This window comes from Protobothrops mucrosquamatus, unplaced genomic scaffold (genome assembly GCF_001527695.2).
Source record: "Protobothrops mucrosquamatus isolate PMUCROS unplaced genomic scaffold, P.Mucros_1.0 scaffold2142, whole genome shotgun sequence".
Taxonomy (NCBI): Eukaryota; Metazoa; Chordata; class Lepidosauria; order Squamata; family Viperidae; genus Protobothrops; species Protobothrops mucrosquamatus.
Window position 1 is genome coordinate 32,860 of NW_015388240.1, and position 18,544 is coordinate 51,403.

Here is an 18,544-nt window from a genome sequence, read left to right on the forward strand (position 1 = left end):
TTGGGTGAAGGGTGAACGAAGTAAACTGTCGCTCCGAACCAATGAATGCTGCGAAGAACGTTGGCGACCGTAGAGTCGGCCTTGGTTGCTATGGGAATGGCGGGAAGCTGTTCTCCTCTCTACCTGCTTCTCGGGGCTACCGGGGTGGGAAAGTCGCTGCTGGTGAAGCGGCTGCAGAATATCCTATATCTGGGGTCCCGACGACCAAGGGGGAAGCGGGGCTCGCGGGTCAAAGGCAGACGAAGTTGAGCAGGGCCTGGCGAGGAAGGGAAAAGGAAAGGGGCGAGGAGATGCTTTGACCAAGGAGGTGGGTGCGCCATGCCTCTTGGCCAAGGCAGCGAGGCGCCAGGCTCCGGGTGGCCTCTAGAGATTTCAGAAAGTGATTACTAAATTGTGGTTTTTAAATGGGACATTAAATGTATGACGGTGCAAAAAGCGTCTTGGTTATATTTAATTTTAACGACGTTTAAATGCAAAAGGAAGACTTGGAAGATGGGTTTCTGTCTGCTGCCATTACTTTTTCAAGTGCGGCATACATACAATATTAAATCGTTAAATGCAAACCCAGAAAAAAAAATTTACATGGATTTGGCCTCCCTTGTAAGAATCTTGGGGCTAACAGTGGTGTGTGCAGTTAGGTGTCAAGAGAGAGGGATGAAATTTAAAAATGCCTGCTTGATGTTTGGAATGTAGGTGGTTTTTTTTTTTACACAGAATAGTTAAGTCTTTGCTGTGTTGGGCAAGGATGTAGATAGGAACTTGTTCTTGAGCAGCCTTTCCTACTATATCCTGCTGTCTTCCAGATAATCATCTTTGAGAAATAATTCCATAATTCCCAGATAAGCACAGGTGATGGAAGACGTCTGAGAGTATTGGTTTGAGAAAGGCTATTCTGGAAAAATTCAATCCCACCTGTATCTTACTGTATTGAATGTTATTCTTTCCTACCATCTTCCTTAATGGCTTTTTGATACAGCTGAGCTCCAAGGATGGGGCCAAGGACCTTGGAGAATCACCAGCTACTTTGCCAACGGTATGGTTTTTATTATCTTTGGCTCACTAGTTTTGGTCCACTGAAAAGAATTCTTTAAATAGATCAAGATTGATTGGTTTGTAGAATTGAGCCCACATAAATAGTTGGAGCTGGTAGGTACAGTATATGAAGCAGTGGAAAACGGGATTAGGACACTCAAGTACATCCATACATTCTTATATACATAACCTTAAACAGTATTTTCTGTTCTCCCTCCCCTTTTCTCAGTATTATTGGGCAAGAGCGAGGTATATGTTGTCTTCTGTATTAGGCTCTTTTCCTTACAGCTTGTCTGATGGCTGAAAAGTTGGCCATCAGAGTATTGTTCATCAGATTGCACAAACTGCTGAGGGAATGGCCATAGAGTACTATTTAGGTGTTGAATACAGTGGATTAATAGTAGAAACAATGTAGGATACCACATACTGTATGCTTAAGATTTGTTTGTATTTTTCAGTAAACAATAGAGAAAGCTCTTTTTCTATGCCTTTAAGTCAGCCTTCTCTCCTGGCAATTGCCTAAACTAGTCCCTGGTTTTTTAGCAAGATTTTCAGAAGTGGTTTGCCCTTGCCTTCTTCCAAGGTTTAAGACAGTGGTTCTCAACCTGTGGGTCGGGACCCCATTTGGGGTCGATCGACCATTTCACGGGGGTCGCCAAGCAAGGCTGTCCGCCATTTTTTTTGTCCGCCATTTTTTTTCCCTTTTCCGGCGGGTGCCTTACCTCCCTTGGGCTGTGCCAGCTGGTGGTCGGCCTGCTCTGTCTCTGCCACTTGCCAGCTACGCCTCGGCCGGCGCAGGGGGCGGAACCACGCATGTGCGGCGCTCCCGGACAGGGAAAGTCCTCGACTTACGACCGGTTTAGTCCTCGACTTACGACCAGTTTAGTCCTCGACTTACGACCGGTTTAGTCCTCTACTTACTACCGGTTTAGTCCTTGACTTACGACCGGTTGGGGTCGTGGCATTAAAAAGGTTGAGAACCACTGGTTTAAGAGAATGACTGCCCAAAGGCACCAGGTTGGCTTCATGTCTAAGGCAAGACTAGATTTCATGATTTCTAGCCTAGTGCCTTTACATTTACATTAAACAAATAATAATAAAAACAGCATACTGTGTCATGTTTTTATAAAACATTGAGTCAGTATTTAATATCTGTATTGGGGAAAATATTTGAAGCCTAGGATAATCAACTCAAGGAAGTTGAACTAGATGTTTCAATTAATTTGATGACAATCTAGGTGTGAGTTTGAGGAACTCTTCTCAATTAAGTAAAAAGTTGGTTACCGCTTTTGGAGCCTTCCCTCCATGACACGGGCTTGTAGAAGTGAATTATTTTTGTGGATTTCAGAAAAACAGGTTGTTAAACATTGTATTGGAAAAGGTTTCAAAACAATTTCAACACTTGCCCATTAGTTCATTAGGCAAATAGTGTACAAATGAAGAAAGTGGAACATGACTGTTATTCTCCCCAGCGATGGTTGGTAAAAATCATTCTGGGAGGAAGGCTTACAATACACCAGAAGGGTAAAAAGAAGCCCAGGGTAATGGCGAAGAATTTGTAAATCAATGTTGCATTATCTGTTGTCAGTGCTCATGAGATCATCATACAGAAAATACTGAACAAGAGTGATGTGCACAGGAGGATACTTTGGGTAGACTGTTGCCTCTTTCAAGTTTGTCAAACACCATTTGGATGATTTGGCAGACTATCGGGAAAATGTTCCATAGATAGCTGAGACAAAGGTAGAACTTTTGGGTGTTAATGAGAAATGTTATGTTTTGAAAAAACATACTGCATTCTAGCAGAAGAGTGCATAAAGAATAGGACTGCTTTCACCTTGTAATAATTGAAAAAGCCAAATTTTGGGCTATATCAGCAAATTCATCAGGAAAATGGCAGGGTATCTATCCACGAGCTGATGCTTAAATGAATATGGATCATGCAACAAAACAATAGTCCTAAAATACATATAAATCTACTAGAATGGCTGAAGCAGAAGACACTGAGTTTTGGAACAGCCAAGTTAAAGCTGTGACAACTCAATTGAAATATTGTGGCATCACCTGAAGTTTGTGTAAGACAGCCCAATCATATTATTAGTTATAGTTCTGTAAAGAGAGATAGCTCAATTACAGCCAATGAGTAGGATTAACAGGCGCAGAAAATATTTGTTGGAAGTTATCACTGCTAAAAGAAATAACAACAATTACTTCGAGAATACTTCTTTATAAATTTTCCAATAAAGATATGAATGTTGGCTTAGTGTATTCACTAGACATTACACACTATACCATTTTATGTGTTGTTTTTTTTACCAGAATCTCTTAATCTACCAGTAGGACTACATTGTGCATCATAGTACTGCAGGATTACAGATAGATCTAAAAATAACTTTTGTTGCTGCTCTAACTGTAATTTTATAGTTGTCACTATTGCAATATAATTGCTAATCATCATGCTCACGCTTTCAGACTTTCATTCAAAGCAGGTTTTCCTCGTGTAATTAAAGCCACTAGGTGGCCCTCAGGATTAATTCTTCTGGGACAAACTTTGCTACTTTTTCTATTTGTTATGATTTTCCTTCCATTATATTTTGTAATGTGTGTTGATATGATGTGCATCCATCCACCTGTGGCTTGTTATTAGGTATTCACCCATTAGTACCCATCTCTCAGGGAAATGGGCAGTTTAAAAATGTGAAAAATAAATAAATTGCTGAATTATATTATCATGTTCCCTCCAACTTATGATTTTTCAGCTGCTGCTTTTTCCAGCCTTGGTAAAGGGAAGTACCTGAAGAAATGTTAATCATGTTAATCATAGCTCAATAGTATTTATGTGACATGGATATTTTTGGATGTTTAAATCCTGAAAAACATACCGTCAATGAAAGCAAAAAAACCTTCTGGCACCAAGGGTTTTCTGACTTATATCAGACCTTGCACTGAAGCTAGAACTCAGGTTTTTGAGGATCCCGAAAATAACTTTATGATATTGCATACCAGAACTTTTTATGGAAAAATATTCAGGTTTTGCTCTTCTTAGAATTGGGAGAGTTAGATTACCATACCAGGATAGGGAACCCAATTAACAGAATAGACAGTATCTACAGTTCTGTGCACACATTCTTGGCAAGAAAACCTATTGTAATTGTGATATATTGTACACTAAACAGTCTCTGTTTAGCGTACAATAAAATCATTCATTTGCACATCTGTGTATCTGTTTGTATGTGTTTTTACAGGTAGGCACAAATCTTACCGATCTCTCAATAGGAAAGAAGATCACAGTTCGAGAGCTAGGAGGCTGCATGGGTCCTATCTGGTCCAGTTACTATAGTGACTGCCATGCTGTCCTGGTGAGTGTTCATTAATATATTGTATATAATTCAGTGGGTATTATTTTTATAATAAGCTTGCAAGGTTGTAACCATTTTTATGATGTTAAAAGAATAATTTGGGGTCCTACGAGCCAGGGTAGCACAAGAACAAATCAGAAAATGAAATCCAGACATAGTGTGAGAAATGAGATCCAATTTTATTCCCAAGAACAAAGAGATTTCTTTTGGAGGTAGACTACAAAGGAAATGGGGTCCAGAGGCTTGGTTTTATAGGAGGACTGGTCCTTGATGTGAGCAAGCAAGTGTGGTTTGTGTATGTGTTGGTTTTAACATGTGTCCTTCCTGTGCAGATGTGCAGATGCTCCTGATTTGGGCTTTGATCCTGTGTGAAATCCGTAAAGGAAGATCGCCCTCAGATACGTGGAGTTCACCTCTGGCATCTCCTTTTATCTTGGGGGGATTCCTGCTCTTTGATGGAATCAGTTAGGATTGTATGTTTATTCTGGGACTGGTCAGCAGTTAAAAATTCTTCTGCTTAAAAAGGCAGGGGAGGGGAGGGAGGGGAGAGAACAGAGGCCTTTTAACTTCTATCAATGGCATACCAGTTTTTCTGCTTGTATAGATGCAAAGGAATGAGAGATGGTGCTAAACAATGAATGTTTGTTTCTGAAAGGGAAAGTTAAGTCGGTTTGGAAGAATGCTACTTAGAATTATTTTTGGTAGAGTTGAAGAGCCTGGCTATTACGGTTATGCTTATCTTGTAATATTGGAGTTTGCAAAAGAAAAGTGCAGTGTTGTTAATTGGAAAGGATAGTATCTGGTGAAGGTAAGTGAGCAAATCAATGACAGACTCTTGACAAAAAAAAAAAGAGAGAGAGGAAGTAGAGCAACTACTCACTGGGCTGGAGGGTGCCCGGAGCTTCTTGGAGGCTATGGCTTTGGGAGCTTATTTAGCTGGCCTACATGGTACTGTACATGTGCCAGTGAATGGGTCAGTCAGCTGCAGTGCAGTCCTAGTAAAACTTTTCTTGTCCACAACTTGATGAACATACAGACCTAGCGTACTGTATATTTCCAAAATCTGGTTGTGTGAGGGCAGTGATATTGCTCTCTCAGAAATCTGCTGTCTGGGTTAGAGATCCAGATGCCTGGGCCGGGCAATGGGAGTGTAGTTTTAATCTTAAATGACACCTTGTGATCAGGGACTCAGCACTGTCTCAGAGGGGTGAATGCTTAGTAAGGGCCCTCAAAAGATATTTGACTTTGAAAACAGACAAGCCTGAATCCTGCTATAAAAGAAGGGCTTAGGAATCGGATTTCGGCTGGTAACCAACTTCTTGTTCTTAGGCCTGATTTTCTGACCCGTGTTTTTGATTCCCTGATTGAACTTTGGATTGGTACAAGAATATACTTAGCTCTGATTCTTGGAACTTGGATTTCTCTGCATGGAAAGCAGGCTCCTTGTTTACTTTTCCTGGGCTTTCACATTCCTGTACTGTTGTAAGATTTAGAGCTGCCATAAAACCTCTGACCTCTTGCATTGGCACAGACATTTAGAGAACTGGAAAGCAGAAAAATATATACAGGTAGTCCTTGATTTAGGATCATAGTGGAACCCGGAATTTTGGTTGTAAATTGTTGCTGTCATAAGTTGAAGCACTTTGTGATCCAACTTGATTTTATGACTATTTTTATCACTATTGTAAAGTGAGTCATCACTGTTGTTAAGTGAAACACATGCTTGTTGTACAAACTACATGGTCATTAAACAAATCCAGCCTATCCATGGGTGTTTTTTTTGTCAATTTTCTGCTGGAAAATGGCAAAAAACATTGTAAATGAAGGTTACATGACCAGGGAACGCTGAAGCTGGTCATAAAGATGAGCTGATTGCCAAACACCTGAAATGCAGTCACATGACCACTGGGTGAGGGGGAATGGCAGTCGTAATTTCGAGAATGGGTCATAAGTAGATTTTTTTTTTAAGTCTCTCATAACTTCATCACTGTCACGTAAATCAAGGATTACCTGTGTACCGCTCCTGTGACTGTTTAACACAAATTTTCATGAAGGCTGCTCTGATTCATCTAGGTCTTGATTCTTTGTTACCCAGAATGGGTTCTATCCTTTGAACTTTAATGACACTGATAGGGTGCTCTTTTGGTTATCCTTGGTCAGTTGTGTGCTTCATCCATCTCTCTCTTGGCTACTTCAGGTATCTGAAAGAGAGGGAACAGACTGGACGAGGGAGGAAATTTAATGTCAGTTGCTTGAAAGTGGCCGTGGTGTGTCTCCTCAAGAGGCACTCCCTGGGCCCATTTGCACTTGATAACTACCACTTCGTCTTTATTCTTCCTTTTGTGGGGATTGGGGGGGGGCACATGGCTATTAAAAATATTGTTGGTGTGCAGCTGCAGGGTACTCTAGAGCACAGGTGCCAAACATGTGGGCTGCCTGCAGTCCACAACACTCCCAAATGCAGCCCCAACCATATTAAATTGCTCTAGAACATTTTGCCCCTAAAATTTGATCAGTTCCCACTTTATTAAGCTTTCAGAAACTACTGAAGAGGGCATTATTCAAGAAGGTTTTTGATTTGTGGCGATTTATTTATTGATTTGCTGGTTCTGTTCTTCACCTGAGCAGTTTATTTATTTTTATTCATTTTTTAATTTTGTTGTATTGTTTAAATGTGCCATGGGTACTTTGTTACAATTAAGACTGTAACCTGCCGAAAGATTTTTTTTCTTTGCTATAAGTGAGCAAAAATGTCAAATAAATATAGGTAGTCCTCAACTTACAACTGTTCATTTAGTGACCGTCTGAAGTTACATTGAAAAATTGACTTACAACCGTTTTTCACATGACCATTGCAGCATCCCCATGCTCCTGTGATCAAAATTCAGACACCTAGCAACTGATTCATATTTATGACGGTTGCAGTGTCCCGGGATCATGTGGTGACTTTTTGCAATCTTCTGACAAGCAAAGCCAGATTCACTAAACAACCGTGTTACTAACTTTACAGTTGCAGTGATCCACTTAATAAATATGGCAAGAAGGTTGTAAAATGGGGGCAAACTCACATAACAAATGTCTTGCTTAGCAACAGAAATTTTGGGCTCCATTGTGGTCGTAAGTTGAGGACTATCTGTAATCAAATATTCTCACATTTCTAATAAAATGACCCGACATATATATTCTGACGGTTTTTAAGGAATTATAGATGTTCTGGGACATGTCAACTAGATTTATAATCTCAACATATATTTAATATATAAACCTAAATGTTTACGGCTATTGTTGCTAAGTGTCCCACTCTTATTTCTTAGGCTAGGGTGTTTATGTATTAGATCTGTATGATCCCCATCTCACATAAAGTGACTTTCATTGGGTAGCTAACCCAATGAAAACTTCAACATAATAAAATTGATTATGTGCCATCAAGTCATTGTTGACTCTCGACTCTCAGCAACCACATAGATTAAAATTGTCTCCAGGATGATCAGTCCCTAATCTGGTCTTTCAGACTGTTCAATGGTGCAACGCAAAATACAGTAAATAAAAACACACGAGAAAGCAAAAATGAAAAATGGCAAAGACTAAACCAATCAGTAGCAAATTTGAACTACTTATGATCCCAACTACTTCCCAGCCACATGCCTGAAAGAAAAGCCAAGTCTTAAGGACTCAGCAGAAACTAGCTAGGTTTGGGGCTGATCTAATATTGGGAGGAATGGTGCACCAAAGGGCAGGGAATGCTACAAGATGACACATCTCTTGGGTCCTGCCAAATGATACTCTTTAATCAATGGGATTTGGAAAATAAAAATAAATGACAATAAAGGTTATCTTATTTTAATATTCCTTCTGCCAAATCTGGTGGGGCTGATAGATACTATTGGCATTCCTTTACAAGAAAAACTTACATAATCCTAAACATGTATGTAATGTGTTGTAAGCATATTTCTAGACATAGGTATGCATATATTATATCTAGTATTCACCCTTCAATTCCTTTATTCGGGGTGGAGTTGGGGTGACTGAATAAAGCTGAGCATTTACTGGCCGGATGCCCTTCCTGACTCCCATGTGAATTCTGCATAGGCATCAGGAAGGGCATCCAGCCAGTAAACGCTCAGCTCCATTCAGTTGTCCCAACTCCATCTCGAATAAAGAGATTAAAGGGTCATAAAAATATAGCCTTACAGCCCATTGTCTATAAAATTGTCTATAGACTATAAAATTGGGGGAAATTGGGCTTCAACTGCACAGGCAAAGATTTATGCGTGTTGTTTTTCAGATTGTGCTAAATTTTTATGTATTCTAGTTTTGACCTGGCAAGCGGCACAAATAGTGAAATAAGCAAACAAGCTTATACAGTACTTTAGGATATTATTTAAGTATATTGCTCCCTCTCTCCTGCAGTATATGATTGATGCTGCCAATCCTACTCAGATTTCCGCATCCTGTGTCCAGCTCCTGTCCCTCCTTTCTGCTGAACAGCTAACATCGGTTCCTGTCCTCCTCATTTTCAACAAAATGTAAGGAAATTAAGCTGAATTTCCAGACAGAAGACTTACATCAGTGGCTTTTGTCAGCACAGCAGGCAAATGAAAATGGGTGTGTAACTACTTTTTCCCTCACTATTCTGATTCCTAGTGACTTACCATGCTACATGTCCCTGGTGGAGATGAAGTCATTATTCCGAATCCAAGATATCATTGCTTGTGCCAAACAGGTTATCACTGTGGCCGAGATCAGTGCACGGGACGGCAGGGGCTTATCTGATGTAATGAAGTGGTTGCAATCCACCCTGCATGATTGAAGTTGGAATCTGGAAATGCCAAGAAGCTGAAGCGTTTCCTGCAAGCAGCGGAACAACATTGCCATCACAAACTTTGATGTAGAAATATGTCATTTAAATTATTCAGTGGATTGCCTCTTAACTGGCAAATTGGAGGTTGCTACTGCATGTAGATGCATTGAAAGGGAATATTGAAGCTGCTAACGGTAAGCACAGTAATCATATACAGCATTGTATGATTTTCTCTAGGTATTGGTACAGATGAAATAACTGCAAGTAAACATGCTGTAACAGAGGAACCAATCAGGTTTTGTAGGCAACATGAAGTTTAATTTCACGCAAAGTTTCTATGCTTTGTATTATTTTCTGGTCCACGAAATCAGATCTGATGGAAGTACAAAGCAAACAAATTCCTGTTCTATAACACACTAGAGATTCAGGTTGCTCAAGTCTGAGCATCTTATTCAGGAGTTTGTGTGCATGGTCTCTTGTGTTTCAGTTGTCAGTAGTTTAACTATTTTCTACAATACCGGTGATCTAACTCTGAGAACCAAAAATTCGTAGTCCTACCAAATATTAACTTGACGGGCTTTAGCAGATAGCTTTTGCCAATGGTGCAATCTCTTGTTGTTCCCTGAGCCAGAAATTCCATCCAGACCAGTGTAACACTGACCTACTTTATTAAATACCATATACAGTATTTGCTGTAGTGCATACTGTTGCTTTTCTGTGAGGTACATTAGAAATATGTTAATTTTGTGGTGTTTCCTTGATTTTAATTGCTTCTCACTAGAATCTCACATTCTTAGAAAATTTAGGTTTTTGGTGAGCTCATACCATCATGTGAACCAGATATAGCTGAGTCATGGGACACCAGCAAAAACGACATCTACGATGGCTCAGTAGATTATAGTTGAATTACAAAATGGGTGTGCAATGTAGCAATTCTAAAGTTCTGCATGACTAATTAGTTCTCTCAACCAATTAAAAATGGTAAAGTTTAAGATGTAACAAGATGAGAGCCTTACCAATATTGGATGTATTCTATTTAAAATTCAGTTCTTCTGTTACTCTTTCACGTAAACTTTTATCTTCTCAGCTTTCCATTTTATTCTCTTGTATCAGTGGCCTCCATCAGAGCCACTAACCAGTTATTATTCCAATTCAAAGACTCTCGAGAATCTTTGAATGGCTTGTAAGAAACCAAATATATACTAGGGTTAAAAGTAAAGAATATTTACAGAATGAATGCTGGCATTCAGTCCAGTTGTACCTCCTGCTGGACAATCGCAAAGATGGTTCAACTAGAGGTGAACACAGATCACATTCTCTTCCTGTCTCACAAAATGGGTAGATTCAACCCAGTAGAACTGACTCTCCCAACAAATCATGCTGTATCTCTCTGTATTCACCCTCCATAAACACCCACTTTAATGAGAGCTTTAATTAATTGCACTGAATTCCTAATACCAAAAGCTGGTAAATTATGAATTCAGTGCATCTGAAAGCTATGAACCAACCCGTTTTATGCTGCCGTATTTTCTTATTGGTGTTTTTATGACAATGCACTAAATTAGACACTTAAATATTGATCTGAAATAAATATTTCATAGAGTAAAAACTACTTACTGTGTCAATGATTAAGCAGCTCTTACAGCATCATTCTGTACAAGGCTGCTCGTTACTTTCATTTTATTGAAATTTACTAGTAACTTTTAGTCATTTGTTCTTTAGAAGATATTTAGTTTGCAGGACAAAATAAATTATAGTTTCCCTGAGGAATTAGCTTGGGCTCAGAGAATAAGCAAAAAATAGCGCCAGCAAGGGAAAGCCACCGACCTCCAAGAAGTAGAGCTGGCATTAGTCCTGTCACATTGCTTTCTGAAGCTCTGATTCAGAAACATATTTCATAATGGATTATTAAAGTAGCATTTCCAATTGTATAAATTCAAGCAAGCACAGACTATTCTTAATATTCAACGTGGATAGATTAGAGATATGACATGTCCAGAAATGAGATTAGTTCTGCTGCCAGTTAACATGTTTCGGAAAATATTTTGTACAGCTGAGGTAAAGGGAATGGGATTTTATAATGGGATAACATACATGTACCACCCAGTGGGACTCCTTAATTTCCATAAGATATTAAGAGCAGCTAGAATTATTCAGTGAGTTATGAGCGCATGTCTTAGATTGCAACACTTTATTTTTTAAAAAATCCCATCCTTTTCCCTCACTATGACACACACACTCATACCCACTGTCACTCATCTGGCTCTTGTGACTCAGACAATTCTAAAAAGAAAGTTGCAGGTTTTATTTACTGATTGGAACCTAGAAATTGTGAAAAATGGCCCATAACTGTATACCTTAGTTCCACAAAGAAAATAAAAATGAGGTAGCAAAGAGTTAAGATTTCTTCTATAGATTAGTGCTCACACCTGAAATGCAAATACATTCAGAGCATGAGTTAAAATGTAGGCAAGCACAACCATGTTAGAGTAACTGCACACTATGAGAACTTAAGAAATGACAACTGTTCATGTAGACAATTAGTAGCAAAGGAATAAAAAGAGAATATAATTTACTCCCTTAAGACAAGTCATTTTTATTAATATTAAACCATGAGGTCCTTTGTAAGAAAAATTTCTTTCCAGTAACTGTACACTCTCCCACATGAGGTCATGGATCTCATAATCCTGGCAAGACAAAATACTTCAGACCATTGCACATTATAAAATATCAGTTTGAATTCTCTGTTATAAAAATCGTCTGTAAAAATCTTGAGATAGTCTGGGAGCTCTTAGTCTGGTTCTGGAAAGTTTCCTTTTGGCTGAAGACAGAAACTGAAATGGCCAGCGAATGTTAAGAATATGCTGTAACTTCTTCAACCAAAGGTAGATGACATTCACATGCAGGAGTGAAGGGAGTCAGTATCTTCAGCAGCCTGAATGTGTTCATCAAAACGTTTCTGGATAGCCCCATATCTATTTTCCTTTTCTATGAAGTCCTTCAGGGTAAGGTTCACCTGGTACGTTCGCTGGTAAAGATGCTAAGGAAAAATGGATCTGTAACGTAATAAGAAAATTAGTGATGATTTTACAGTCAATACAATGAACAATGCATTTCCTATTGACAACACATTTTTCAATCCTTATCTTGCCTTTTTATATTTCTCCTCAAAATACCAATTTGCAAAATACAGCACATCCTTATCTTTGCTGGTAAATACAATCCCAGACATATACTTGAATTACTTATGGTGTCCTCTAGCATCCCGTGTGTTGAATAGAGGATCTAAAGACTTGGTTTGCAAAAGTAACCAAATATAATAGCAGCCTAAATTTCTGTTATAATGTGTTCCCCCTCTCCCAGCGTCCCATCATTTTTTCTATGCCTGCTATACTTCTGGTGGAAGGGAGTATTTTTAGTCTTGAGCCTAAATGGAAGAAAAATATTATTAGGGAAAATTAGTCATAGCAAGATTTCAGCATCCATTTGTTCATGTTGCTGCTTAAGTCATCTTCCTTCCATAAAAAGTGCCTATAATCATGGCAGCACAATATCCTAAGGTTAGTGGGATAGTCTTTGTCATTTGCATGTGTGTGTATGTGGCAAAAACAAGACTTATGTGCCTTCCTCTGAAATCTATTTGCTTCAGAGCCTGTAATTTTTTAGTCAAAATTTGGTAATTTGCTACTGTACTGTACACTGAAGGGGGTTAGGGAAACCTGTAACTGCACTAGGTATTTTGCTTTACTGGAAGAGAGAAAACAGAAACAACTATTGCAGAATTCCAAAACCAAACTGCAATATATAAGGCTACTAGCTGTGTGGATTTAGCATATCTGCTAGTTTGAGCAAAGCTTTTAGCCAACTGTTTGGCATATTGGTGTCCTGTAACTTTTATGGAACTTTCTGATTAGTTCCAAATGGCCTTACCTCATTTTCATCCTGTTGTACTTTTCATTTTCCATATATAACATGAAGTCTTTGAATGAGAAACTTCTTGTCTTCTCTTTCCTGGAACACAAGACACATTTAAGATGAGCAGCAGGAAACTGACCTTTTTAATAGAATGTGGACAATATGAATGCTAAAGCAAATACAATACAGGATTGCTAGTTGTTGTTTTTTTTAATTTGAGTTCATTGCAAAAACTTTACTTATGCTCTGTTGATTGGCAAAGTAGGTATGAAGCCATATTACAGTTCAGGTACCTAGAATAGGAGGTCCATCCACCTCCCTCCCCTCCCCTCACTAGCTACAACTAGTGTAAGTTGGATCATGTAGGAAGACAAGCTTTTTTTTCCTAAAAAAGTCACAAAGAAAAGCTGAATTGAGGGAGTGTAATCAAACTGGTGAATACTACCAGTTTGGCAATCGCTATTTAGTTACACATTTTGGTTGAACATTTTTGAGGAAATTAGTAAGTTAATAATTAACTGTATTAGTCTGTTCTTTTTTTCCAGGACAAATAAAATGTTGCAACATTAGAAATGAATATTTTTGTTAGCTGCCCTATAACAAAGTACTACAGAAAACCAAACACACTTTTTGGGGGGGATTACAGGTCTTTACAAATGTAGGAAATGGCATGGCCTGAGAATAAACACAGTCAAGTCTCTTTAAGAATTTTTTTTTTCATTTAAAAATATTTTAAATCAGATTTAGTCTCCGTTTTTTTAGCTAGTGCAGTCATGTACTTCAAAACAGATTGTTCCTGTCTATAATTATCTATTTAAATAAAAATACTAAAAATGGATAAGGATACAGGAAATGATTTGTGCCTAGAATTGCTATGCTTGGGGGGGGGAATGTCCAAATCAAAATATATGTTTGCTCTGGAAATGGAACAAATCGGACCTGTTTTAGGTAGAAACGTTTCAGTGGAGAGGTGAAGAATGGGAAAAACTAATGGCACTAGTGATAGACACAAATTCGATCTAACCGGGATCACAGTTTTAACCCAAGCGAAATCAAGGGGAGAAAGAGAATTCCTCGAAGCCTGGTTCTCCACCAGTAAGTCGATAAACAGACACATTGACATCGACCCAGTCTACCAACCGCTGAGAACAGAAGAATTACTTCAATCACGAAGGCAGCATTTAAAATGAACAAACAGGCACCCCACCACACAGCAACAAGAATCACTACCACCAACAAGAAACCGGACTACAACAGCAGCCAAACAACCCGAAACCAGATCATGACTCAGAACAAACACCATTTGCATCACACAGACGATACTTAAACACCAAGGTGTCAATGCTGCTAACATCGGATGTTCTTGCTTTGACAACAAATGAAAATGCAGCCATTTTCTCTATGCTTTTAGAATCAGTTGGTGCTGGGAGGGGAGATTGGGATGAGAGTTCAGTTAGCCATAATAATAATAACTCTGCTGTGGGAATCCAAGACAAACTGGGTCCATAGCTGACAACGTTTTGGCGGGCTGGAGAGCTGGGGAGAAAGCCCGTACTTCAAGCTAATTGGGGAATGTGATTTATGACTGTTTATTGGGGGTGGGAATTGTACTTCGTTACTTTGTGTCCAGGGGAGGGGAATTTAGTTTTTGGGTTCAACTACGTAGTGCCAATACTTTGTTTCCCGAATAAAAGATTCTTTAAGGAAAACAATGCCTCAAAGTTCTTTTGAAGGGTTTCATCTGTCGGAATCATGACATAAGGACTATATCCCAGCAACAACAACCAGCCAATCAAACAGCCTGAAACCAGACCATGACTCAGCATCATCCGGACAAATAACACTCACATCAATTTACATCACACAAAAAGGTATTTAAAGGCTAGTGCTCTGACAGACGAGCACAATTCAAAGCACACTGAAGATGTCCCCCCGAATGGAGATGAAACATTTGCAGCCAAATTGCTAAGCTCGGAGATCAAACCGACAGCCCCACTGGTAATACTTGTTGGGACAGGAGGAAATGAGGGCTCTGGAAATGTGGAATTGTGTGAATGATGGTATAAATTCTGCTGATCATGCTTCCCTACCTTATATTGGAGATGGACTGCATAAGAATTTAATAAATAAAATAAATATAAATAAATCCAGATGTTTATATTTGTGTGTTTCGGATGAATGTATATATAACCTCAGGTTATGCAGATTTTAAAAATTTGCTTGAGGGTACTTTATTTTTCTGATAGGGTTTTTTTGTTGTTGTCCTTTTAATTACTAATACCTCTTTTTCAATCTATGTTTAAATTAGGGGAATGACTCTCCTTTAGTACTCACATTGGCAATCTGCCCCTTCAGTATTGAAATGATACTCCGCAGACCCTTTACCATCTCAATGGTGAAGTAGATAACTGCACTGTAAAACACAAGGTTGAAGAACGTGACATTTATGCTGACACATTAACCAACACATACTGAGAAGAACAATGTGTCCTTCAAAAAGGATAAGAGAATTGCCAAGGGGAAATGGCTTTGGCCTGGTGTTTTCAAACAGAGAATAGGGAAGATAGTTCTTTAGAACAGGGGTCCCCAACCCCTGGTCTGGGGACCAATACCAGGCCGCAGCATGCCAGAAACTGGTCTGCACAAACAAAGCCCCATCCATGGGATGCAGGCAGCACACAAAACCACGCCCCCTCTGGTCTGCGGAAAAACCTCTCCACAGAACCGGTGCCCAAAAGATTGGGGACCTCTGCTTTAGAAGAACAAGAGGAATCAATTATCTATGACCAGATAAGCCAGTACATCTAAAATGCGTGTATCTGGCGAGCATCCACTATGTGTAGAGAGCATCGAGAGTGGCCTTCAAGGGCAGGAAGAAGACCCACTATCAAGACAATGATCAGACAAGCCCAGTTTGAGTCCACTGCAAGAAATGAGTTTGAGTAAATATCACAGGCTCCTTCACACTAAGATAAAGTGAGGAAGCACATTCAGACTTGCAAGAATCTATTACTGTAGCTGTTACAGTGAAAATAGCCTATATGGTTTCTTACTATGGTCTATCTTATAAGGGCCAACACTGTGATATGCAGGGATATAAAATACGCCACTTCACTATGAGTAATGTATATATTAGTTATTTTTTGAACAAACCATTAACAATTCAGCAAAAATAAGCTCTTTTTCTGATTCCTGAATTTTTATTAAAAAAATATAAATTCTCAACACACAAAACATAACATTGTAACCAGTAGGTTAAAGTAATAACAAATTTCAAGATCTTCATAGTATAATATATCTTACCTCTAATTAAACTAATATTAAAAAACAATCTCAATTAAATTCAAGCATTTTATTTAGCTTTGCCTAAGCTATTCAACAAAGAGGGCTTCTAAATGTTAAAAAGTTACCTCCTGCCAAATATAATTGTAGTATATTTTTCTGCAGAGATCACATTGTATTCATAATTTTCTATATAATCGTGCTGTTTATTAAAGTCCTTATTCCTTTTAATAAATTCAAAAATCTGCATTTCATATTGGATAATTAGTTTAATTCTGAATCACACCGAGAATCATGGATTACTAATTTAACACTTACCACAAATACAAATATGTAAATTAGAGAGATCTATAGAAAGTTATCTATGTTGTATTTATTAACTAGTAAGTAAAAATTTTAAATTGACATTGATTTCTATAACTTTTTACTACTACAGTACATAATTTGCAGTTTTTAAAAATATCAGTTGTATTTTATATATCTTCCCATAATATAGTTTCAATTTTACTTCTCCAAATCATTGGTTATTTTCTATTAAATATTTTCAGTCAACTTTTTAAGGCTTTTTACATTGTTTGGAAGAAGACGATTTAACAATTTTTCAGGAACTTCCTACAAGTTCAAATAAAACCAAACTAAACATTACATTAAACTAAAATGTAACAGCAAATTACTTCTGTTCGACTTACATACCCAGCAGCAGAAACCATCAACAACTTCTGATGTATCCTGATGCTACAGTAGGTTGAGAAATGGCATGCAAACAACCTTCATCCATATTATTCAACCACTCTATCGCATAGTACATATATCTGCAAAAATATGTTATGCATTGTTGCTAACAACTATTTATGATTTTCTAGGCTTACATAAATAAATTTGTCATTTCAACTTACACCAAAATTGCAGTGATTAACAACAGGAAGTAGGAAGTTTGGAAGAGGTTTTGATGGATCCAGGTAAACCAAGTAATATTTGAATTGGATTCTTCCAGCTTTAGTACCCATACCTTCCAAGAATCGTAGATGGTATCAAAAGTTTGAAAAGGTCCACACATTTCTGATGGTTTTATTCTGTATGGAGAAAGAGAGGCTAAGTACATATCAAAATGTCAAGCGAAAGGAAATGTAACTCATGTAACTACCATATCTAATTCTTCATTTTACAGATTTATCTATAATCTCTATTGCTTATTATAAAATCAATGTTTTCAGTATTAATTTAAACACAATTTATAGCACCAACATGTAAAAAGCAATTTCCCTCTTGACATATGTTCCTTCTTTATTTAACAATGTATAAAAGATTTCCCAAAGATGCTTTTTCAAAAGGCCAACTGCACTTTATTTTTCCTTGAAGCCGTTTCGCTTCTCACCCAAGAAGCTTCTTCAGTTCTGGCTGTCAGAACTGAAGAAGCTTCTTGGATGAGAAACGAAACGGCTTCAAAGAAAAACAAAGTCTACTTTAGATGCTTTTTGAAAAAGCACCTTTGGGACAACCGTGACCTGGATGACTGAGAATCTCCACAGAGATTCTGCAGAGATGCTGCATATGCAACTATATGCGAATGGGAGTTCTGAGAATGGAAAATAAAGCAGATTTAATTATGGCCTTCCTAATAATAGAAAGAGCAATTTGCAGCAGCTTAAGATACATTTTTCAAGAGAATAAATAAGTGCTTTGTAACAAAATAACATCATACTAAAGTTTGCAATGACAGAACAATCACAGGCTCACTTGATCAGAAATGCAGTCTATATTTTTCTGACCTGACGTGTTAAAATGTTTCTGCTGCAAGTACCCCCTTTCAATATAAAATTTTTATTGTTTTCCAAAAAAGAAAAAAACATCACAAGTATTACACAATATTATAATATATCCCACCCCCCCCGGACTTCCCAAACCAAATCCCAGGCTAATATTCAAATATAGGTAAACAAATATTAATATCTCTAACCATCTCCTCCACATTAATAAAAAAATTATACATTTAAGTAATTCAAATACACCAAAGTCTATATCAATTCAGCAGGTATCACCAGTAGCTCTTCCTCTCTATTAAAACATGATTATCATATTTATAGTAATAATGTAAGTACATTTCAATTTCTAAAAAGTATATTCTAACATTTCATCAATCTAGCCCTATAAAAAA

General features: G+C 38.0%; 2 protein-coding genes across 2 annotated transcripts in view; one reads left to right on the forward strand and one right to left on the reverse strand.

Moving 5' to 3' along the window:
* Positions 1-844: 844 nt before the first annotated feature.
* ARL16 (ADP ribosylation factor like GTPase 16) lies at positions 845-10,785 on the forward strand. The gene is made up of 4 exons (XM_029285731.1): positions 845-1,033; positions 4,278-4,391; positions 8,802-8,917; positions 9,036-10,785. Exons 1-4 carry the CDS (start codon positions 932-934, stop codon positions 9,199-9,201), a joined length of 498 nt encoding a protein of 165 aa, XP_029141564.1. The 5' UTR covers positions 845-931; the 3' UTR covers positions 9,202-10,785.
* A 962-nt stretch (positions 10,786-11,747) lies between these two features.
* TMC6 (transmembrane channel like 6) overlaps positions 11,748-18,544 on the reverse strand; it is a 30,440-nt gene continuing 23,643 nt past the window's right edge. Inside the window, exons 15-20 of the mRNA XM_015824163.2 lie at positions 18,127-18,193; positions 17,904-17,965; positions 17,286-17,462; positions 15,442-15,520; positions 13,123-13,203; positions 11,748-12,248 (exon numbers count right to left, since the gene is read on the reverse strand). Coding sequence (XP_015679649.2) covers positions 13,147-13,203; positions 15,442-15,520; positions 17,286-17,462; positions 17,904-17,965; positions 18,127-18,193 — 442 coding nt within the window. The 3' untranslated portion in view covers positions 11,748-12,248; positions 13,123-13,146. The remainder of the gene's footprint in view (positions 12,249-13,122; positions 13,204-15,441; positions 15,521-17,285; positions 17,463-17,903; positions 17,966-18,126; positions 18,194-18,544) is intronic.

What these genes read in the sequence shown, in the direction of transcription:
- ARL16 (XM_029285731.1), top strand. Translation starts at nt 932, where the DNA reads ATGTTATTCTTTCCTACCATCTTCCTTAATGGCTTTTTGATACAGCTG. An exon ending in CACCAGCTACTTTGCCAACG is followed by an intron (nt 1,034 to 4,277) that starts GTATGGTTTTTA and finishes GTGTTTTTACAG; the next exon opens with GTAGGCACAAATCTTACCGA. An exon ending in CTCCTCATTTTCAACAAAAT is followed by an intron (nt 8,918 to 9,035) that starts GTAAGGAAATTA and finishes TCTGATTCCTAG; the next exon opens with TGACTTACCATGCTACATGT.